The 8553-nt window shown below is 49.4% G+C and overlaps 1 protein-coding gene across 1 annotated transcript in view; it reads right to left on the bottom strand.

Annotated features, from left to right (window-relative positions):
• The window catches only part of LOC147105398 (transmembrane protein 263), a 20968-nt gene extending 14364 nt beyond the window's left edge, over window positions 1-6604 (bottom strand). Inside the window, exon 1 of the mRNA XM_086011703.1 lies at window positions 6266-6604. Within this exon, the coding sequence (XP_085867829.1) occupies window positions 6266-6274 (9 nt within the window). The 5' untranslated portion in view covers window positions 6275-6604. The remainder of the gene's footprint in view (window positions 1-6265) is intronic.
• Between the last annotated feature and the right edge of the window lie 1949 nt (window positions 6605-8553).

Below are 8553 nucleotides of genomic sequence, written 5' to 3'. Positions count from 1 at the left end.
CCTCTCCAAGGCCAATATATCCGTCCGGAGGTGCGGGGCCCAGGACTGAGCACAGTGTCCAGATGGGGTCTGACAGAGGCTCTTCCTCACTTCTGTATTCCAGCCCCTTTGTGATAAAGGCCAACATGCCATTTACCTTTTTGATTACTTTTGTGCCAGTCCATTAGTGTTTAGAAACCAAACAGGGTTCCCAGTGCAGATCATTAACCTCGAACCACTGCAGCAAGTGCACAGATCATGGACACTGGGTGATGACAGGCGCTCCCATGGACAGGTTCCTGACACTCACTGTCCAGTCTTACACATGAAGAATGGTCACCTGGTCAGGGGAAGGGAGAGGCGCCTGGAGACTGAGACATCACCGGGGGGCTTGATGCCTTATGGGGAGTGGAGAAAACTGGCGAGGGGGGAAAAAGGAATTCATTTAATGAAACTGGGCATGCCCAAAGTACGGTTCTCAATTCTTTATAAAGAAAGAACTTACATTTCTATAACGCCTTTCACTACCTCTGGGCCACCCAATGTGCTTTACAGCCAATGAAGTACTTTTTAAAGTGCAGTCACTGTTGTAATGTAGGGAATGTGGCAAACAAATTGCACACAGCAAGAACCCACACTCAATTAGATATTTACCAGTGATGTTGGTTGAAGGATAATTATTGACCAGGACACCCGGGAATAACTCCCCTGCTCTTCTTCGAAGTACTGCCATACGATCTTTTACATCCAACCGAGAGAGCAGATAGGGCCACAGTTTAATGTCTCATTTGAAAGACGGCACCTCTGACAGTGCAGCGCTCCCTCAGTACTGCACTGGAGTGTCAGCCTGGAGTGGGGCTTGAACCCACGACCTTCTGACTCAGAGGCGATGGTGCCACCACTGAGCCACAGCTGACACCTTTCAAAATGCAAGTCTTTCTAAAAATTTAAGAGCTGGAGGGAAATGAAGATGGCAGTAGTCTCAACTGCAGCAGACACTGTAATTCCCCTAACAAGGGGAACTAAAGATACTGGAGAGTTTGGACCCACCGGGTTTGCCTGCATGAGCAGAGCTTATTCCCAAACCCACAGGGGATCAGCCACGAAACGATTAAAGCTCAGATCTCCCGTCCACCTGGAGCACTCGTGAACAGGGCCTGGGGCGGAAATCTCCTCCCTCACAGCTTTGCAAAGTAGTCCACTGGTTATATTTTACAGCAACAGTTCCCGACAGCTCACACAGAATGAATCATTTAGCTTGAGATAAACAGTAGCCAAAGAATGCATCAGTTATTTTATAATAAAAATTTTAAAATGCTATTTAAATTCTACGCCCGTGGTGTCATTGTGAAGGTATTCACGTGTTCACAGTGGTGTCTGGGAACTGACTCAGAGCACTGACCTCTGCTGTCTGTCCCGGTCACAGATGGGGTCAGGGGGATGGAGGGGTGCAAAGAGCAGAGCTACCTCCTGTTATCCTCCAAAACTGGACACCCAACAACAACTTGAATTTATATAGCGCCTTTAACGTAGTAAAACGTCCCAAGGCGCTTCACAGGAGTATTAAAAGACAAAAAATTCGACACTGAGCCACATAAGGAGAAATTAGGACAGGTGACCAGAAGCTTGGTCAGAGAGGTAGGTTTTAAGGACCTGGGCAAAAAACGTGACCATCTTCATTACAGTCAGCTGACTTACATCCTGGTTAAATATCCGGACACACAGTAAAGCAACTAGTGGGTGGATCTCATTAAAACCAGGATAACAAGACTAACTTGCCAAATGGCTCAGTTGGTGATGGCACCAATTAGTATACAGAGAGCAGGAAGGTCCCAGATTGGATCCCTTGTCTGCCCGGAGTCACCTGATCCCAGCCAGGGCAGGACCGCAGGTCCCAGAAATGGCCAGAGTGAGGCTGAGCAAGGGAGGATAGGAAAACATCAAGTCACACAAAGATCCTGCTGCTGATCACTATCCATGTATCCCTGTTGGAATGTGTGTAAATATGTGTGTACACGTGTCTGCATGCATGTATGCCTATGTGTACACGAGTGTGTATATATGTGTGCGTTTGTAAATATTCATGTGTGGTGTCGGTGTGTGGTGTGTATTATACATATGTACACACGTGTGTTATGTGCGATAGATAGATAGAGCTAGGCTATTTTGTTGTTCTCTTCTTTCTTCCCCCATCCTATGATCGAAGCTCTGCCAACACGAGATCTACGCTCATATGAGGAACAGCCACTGTACGAGGTATGGGAGAGCTGCCCGCACCACGGAACCAATAATGGAACAGAGCCCCAGTGAAAATCAGCGCCTTCAAAAGAGAAAAGCGGGGATTGAAGAGAAAAACAAACTCATTCATAATGTCAGGCATGACAGAGTTCATCATTAGCACCCAACATGCCCCCCACTGTACTAACCTGGTGAGGCAACGCACCAAAGGACAATGCTTCTCTCCCCCAAACAGCTCGCACTTAAACCCTTCTGAAATTCTTAGTGTGGTGTTCTACTTATCCCAGAGGTCCAATTTATAACAATCTGACCGTGCAACACACCTTTCACATGTACCGATCTGCGTACCAGACTCTGAATGTGTAGGCCGGGGCATTGGTGGCGAGGGAGAGCTGCACTGTTGAAGGTGCCGTCTTTCGGATGAGACATTAAACCAAGAACCCGTCGGCCCTCTCAGGTGGGATGCAACAGATTTCATGGCATTATTTCGATGTGTCCCGGTCAATATTTATTCCTTAACCAACACCTAAAATAGATTATCTGGCCATTATCATACTGCTGCTTGTGGGAGCTTGCTGTGTGTAAATTGGCAACAATATACACACACATAATGCATGCAGACACAGACACGCATATACACACACACACACATTTATTATTATAGATATATACACAGACAACACAATGAATATACACAAATGCACATACACTTCAAAAATACTTCATTGGCTATAGAAAGGCAAGTCTTTCTTTCTGGAGTGGAGTGGGAAAATCTCCGCCCCCGGTGATTGGTGTACTCCTCCTAGTTCAATTAATGAGCCAGGCTGGCCTACAATTAGCAGCAGCTCTGTAAACCCCAATTGAATTATCAAGTCTGTCACAAAGGATCTTCCATCACTGGGCATGCCACTGTGCAGCCAGCTCAACCACAAACTTCTATTATGCCCCCTTGTTCTTGATCCCCCCCCACCAGAGGAAACAGTATCTCTGTATATACCCTATCAAACCCTTTTAACATTTTAAACACCTCGATCAGATCATCCATCCATCTCCAACTTTACTATTTATCCAGAGGTGTTTGACCTTATCATCATTCAGTGTTTAACAGTCATAAAATCAACACCATTGTTTAAGTTTCAGTGATGTATTCTAAATTCAGTAGGATTATCCCTAGGATGATGAAAGTGGAGCTCGCATCATGCTAATGTGGAAGATGCAAGGATTGCAGTGTTTCTGCTTACAGCTTTCAAAACTTCAGACAAACCTGTAACCTCTGACTTTAATGTGTTCCGTCTGAGTCTGTCACCTGAGGTTCAGGGTACTGGATTGTGAATCGAGGCTGTTTTTGTGCAGATAGGGGTTTTGAGGTACAAAGACCAAGGAGTGATCCCCAAAAGAAAGAACTTGCATTTATATAGCGTCTTTCACCACGGCAGGACGTCCCAAAGTGCTTTACAGCCAATTAAGTACTTTTGAAGTGTAGTCACTGTTGTAATGTAGTCAATTAGCACAAAGCAAGCTCACACAAACAACAATGTGATAACGACCAAATAATCTGGGTTTTTTAGTAATGCTGGCGGAGGGATAAATATTGGCCGGGACACCAGGCAGGGAGAACTCCACTGCTCTTCTTGAAGATAGTGCCATGGGATATTTTATGTCCACCCTGAGAGGGAAGATGGAGTCTTTCTTTAGCGTCTCATCTGAAAGAAGGCACCTCCGACAGTGCAGCACTCCCTCAGTACTGCACTGGCAGTGTCAGCCTAGATTTTGTGTTCAAGTCTCTGGAGTGGGACTTGAACCCACAACCTTCTGATTCAGAAGTGAGAGTGCTGCCCACTGAGCCACGGTTGATACTCAATCTCAAACCACAGAAATGCACTGTTAGGGACAATGCCTACCTTAACCAGAGCACCCGCTCCAAGCACTCTTTGAAATCTACCGTCAGCTGCGTGGTGTCTCTCTCCCAGCTGCCAGACCCTCCTCCCCGACCCTTGGTACAGTCACCGATGGTGTGCCCGAGAAGCAGCTCTCAATCATTCCCTCCCTCGCTGCCTCTAGCCATTACATACTCAGGCAGCCTCAGTTTGAAAGGCCTCTGCATGTTTCTGTGCAGGCAGAGGCCCTAGGTGCAAAGACCAAGTTAACTGGCAAGTGTGGGGCTTGGGCCTGAACTAGGTACTGTAGATGGCAGGTATCAGGAAGTCCTCACGAGAAGCATGGGGAGCACCATGACTCATTATACCATGTGTGAATGTGCTACCACCATCCTCCTGACTGCAGTATGTACACACACCTGACCCCAATGAGCAATGGTTCCACCAGCTGGAGGTTCAGAGTCGCAAGAGGAATTCCTTGACTCACTGCAACACAATCAAGCTTCAAGATAGACCTCTGCCCTCAGCAGGGTACAAGGACCCATGTAGGGCAATGTGCAACATGCTGGCCACACAGCAATGCCTCAAATTTAAAAATGTCATCCTCCTGTTCAAATCCCTCAATGGCCTCACCCCCTCCTCTGTAACCTTCTCCAGTCCTACAACAGCTCTGAGAACTCTGCATTCCTCCAATTCGGACCTCTTGCTCATCGCCGATTTTCATCGCACTACCACTGGCGACTGTGCCTTCAGCTATCTCGACCTCAAGCTCTGTAATTTCCTCCCTAAACCGCTCTCCTTCTTTAAGACGCTCCTTAAAACCTACCTCTTGGCCCAAGCTTTTGGTCACCAGTCGTAATAACTCCTCATGTGGCTCGGTGTCAAATGTTGTTTGGTAACGCTCCTGTGAACGGCCTGGGGACGTTTTACTACATTAAAGGCGCTATGTAAATGCAAGTAGTTGTTGTTGATGCTCTAGACATTCAAATCCATCACCAACTGCGTAGCCCAGATCTACGTGCAAGGATGGGTTTCGATGAAGAAACTTGCCTGCCATGAGGCTGATGCCCCTCCCAGGGTACTCTGTGACCACCAGGGCAGTTGCTGCCACTTCCCCCTTCATATCACCAACCCATATCCCAGTTTGGCCTTGAATCTTGCAGGTAGTTTGAAGAAAGCCCTCCTGTTTAATGCCTAGATGCTCTGAGCTGTGGACATGCATTTAATAAACTTAAGTTGTATTGGTGCCTTGCTGTCATTGCAGAGACAAGAAAGGCCATTATAAGGTCCCAAAGAACTGTCTCCAAGTACAACTGGCAACTAACAGACCAGAGCCCCTCCCGATGCAGATATAGGTCAACAACTGGGGCAGACAGCTCTTGCATCTGCCAATCAATACCCGAGATCCCATGTTGAGTCGTGCAATGCTTTAAACCACCGATAGCATCAGGGTAACAGGCAACCCAGAACAATCCAACGGCAGCTGCTGTAAACTCAGTGCAAAAACAATGACGAACAAGACACCGAAACAGACAAAGGCAATTCCGCGCACCAGGGCACCGCCAGGGCCCTGCATGAAGACATCTCTCTAAACGGCACAGCACGTCAGAGCCAACCTAACCGCCCCAGCGGCCGGAGCTCTTCCCCTTGGTGACATGGCACTGCTGACTTGTCACTGAGCAGCTGGGATGACAGGATGGGGCAAACTGCGTTTGAAATGGACACAGAATAAAATTCCTTGCGCAACCTTATTTCACTTGTTTGCAAACACGCCACGCAGCTGTGCAAAGTGCACCGAAATGCACAATCGTGTCACTTTCACCCCGTGTTAGCACCGTGCAAATAACAAATACCCTTCTCTCCCTCGCCAAACAATAGTAAACAGTTGCCAGCACGCTCTTCGTGAGGATCTCCAGCTCCTTAAACATTTAATTTGGGCAAACAGTATCAATTCTCTCTTTGGACACACGGTGACAAAAGCATTCGTGAACACGTCTGTTTTTAACAAATATTGCAACTGTTCTGATCAGATTAAAAAATGCACGAACAATTTAAATTTGCAAATCCAAGAACTTCCTTCAAACAAACAAAGTTGTGTGTTTTTTTTTCTGTGATAACAGAAAAGGAAGATCCGAGAGACACAAAGCCCGGGGCGCCCCAACTCCTCCTACCTTCACCATTCTGTGGCTTCCTCTCCTCTCCGACTGGAGGTCGCTGCTCTCCGCTCCTCTGATCAGGGTAACGCCGCTGCCCCGCTCCCGGTGTCACCGACCCTCTCGCCTGCTCCACGGCTCCCGGTCTCTCCTGGCTCAGCGCTGCCGACGTGGCGCTCCGCCCCACACAGCACAACCGGACGTGGCGTCAAGTACAGTGGAAAAAAAACTCTACCAAAAACAAGGTCTGCACACTGTTAACTGTTGCTGCACAGATGTCACTGTCAGTGGGGCAACCTCTGTGAAGCGAAACCACCTGCACCGCAACCTAAACACCCCAGCCCACCTATCAGTGCAAAGGCTCCCAGTGAAAGGGCATCTGACTGGGTGCACAGGAGCTCCCTGTAAATACTGAGACACTCCCGGAGACCCCCTGTAAATACTGAGACACTCCCGGAGACCCCCTGTAAATACTGAGACACTCCCTGAGACCCCCTGTAAATACTGAGACACTCCCTGAGACCCCCTGTAAATACTGAGACACTCCCGGAGACCCCCTGTAAATACTGAGACACTCCCGGTACCCCCTGTAAATACTGAGACACTCCCGGGACCCCCTGTAAATACTGAGACACTCCCGGGACCCCCTGTAAATACTGAGACACTCCCGGGACCCCCTGTAAATACTGAGACACTCCCGGGACCCCCTGTAAATACTGAGACACTCCAGGGACCCCCTGTAAATACTGAGACACTCCCGGGACCCCCTGTAAATACTGAGACACTCCCGGGACCCCCTGTAAATACTGAGACACTCCCGGGACCCCCTGTAAATACTGAGACACTCCCGGAGACCCCCTGTAAATACTGAGACACTCCCGGAGACCCCCTGCAAATACTGAGACACTCCCGGGACCCCCTGTAAATACTGAGACACTCCAGGGACCCCCTGTAAATACTGAGACACTCCCGGGACCCCCTGTAATTACTGAGACACTCCCGGGACCCCCTGTAAATACTGAGACACTCCCGGGACCCCCTGTAAATACTGAGACACTCCCGGGACCCCCTGTAAATACTGAGACACTCCCGGGACACTCTACAAATACTGAGACACTCCCGGGACCTCCTGTAAATACTGAGAAACTCCTGGGAACCCCTGTAAATACTGAGACACTCCCGGGACCCCCTGTAAATACTGAGACGCTCCAGGGACCCTCTACAAATACTGAGACACTCCCGGGACCCCCTATAAATACTGAGAAACTCCCGGGACCCCCTGTAAATACTGAGACACTCCTGGGAATCCCTGTAAATACTGAGACACTCCCGGAGACCCCCTGTAAATACTGAGGCACTCCCGGGACCCCCTGTAAATACTGAGACACTCCCGGAGACCCCCTGTAAATACCGAGACACTCCCGGAGACCCCCTGCAAATACTGAGACACTCCCGGGACCCCCTGTAAATACTGAGACACTCCCGGGACCCCCTGTAAATACTGAGACACTCCTGGGACCCCCTGTAAATACTGAGACACTCCCGGGACCCCCTGTAAATACTGAGACACTCCCGGAGACCCCTATAAATACTGAGACACTCCCGGGACCCCCTGTAAATACTGAGACACTCCCGGGACCCCCTGTAAATACTGAGACACTCCTGGGACCCCCTGTAAATACTGAGACACTCCCGGAGACCCCTATAAATACTGAGACACTCCAGGGACCCCTGTAAATACTGAGACGCTCCAGGGACCCTCTACAAATACTGAGACACTCCCGGGACCCTCTACAAATACTGAGACACTCTGGAGACCCCTATAAATACTGAGACACTCCCAGGACTCCCTGCAAATACTGAGACACTCCCGGGACCCCCTGTAAATACTGAGACACTCCTGGGACCCCCTGTAAATACTGAGACACTCCCGGGACTCCCTGCAAATACTGAGACACTCCCGGGACCCCCTGTAAATGCTGAGACACTCCCGGGACCCCCTGTAAATACTGAGACACTCCCGGAGACCCCCTGTAAATACTGAGACACTCCCGGAGACCCCCTGTAAATACCGAGACACTCCCAGGACCCCCTGTAAATGCTGAGACACTCCCGGGACCCCCTGTAAATACTGAGACACTCCCGGGCACCCCCTGCAAATACTGAGACACTCCCGGGACCCCCTGTAAATACTGAGACACTCCCGGGACTCCCTGCAAATACTGAGACACTCCCGGGACCCCCTGTAAATACTGAGACACTCCTGGGACCCCCTGTAAATACTGAGACACTCCCGGGACCCCCTG

Source organism: Somniosus microcephalus, chromosome 18 (assembly GCF_052327205.1).
Source record: "Somniosus microcephalus isolate GS21.2 chromosome 18, FLI_Smic_1.0, whole genome shotgun sequence".
Lineage (NCBI taxonomy): Eukaryota > Metazoa > Chordata > Chondrichthyes > Squaliformes > Somniosidae > Somniosus > Somniosus microcephalus.
The sequence above is the reverse complement of the archived record's forward strand: the minus strand, read 5'-3'. Positions and strand labels throughout refer to the sequence as shown.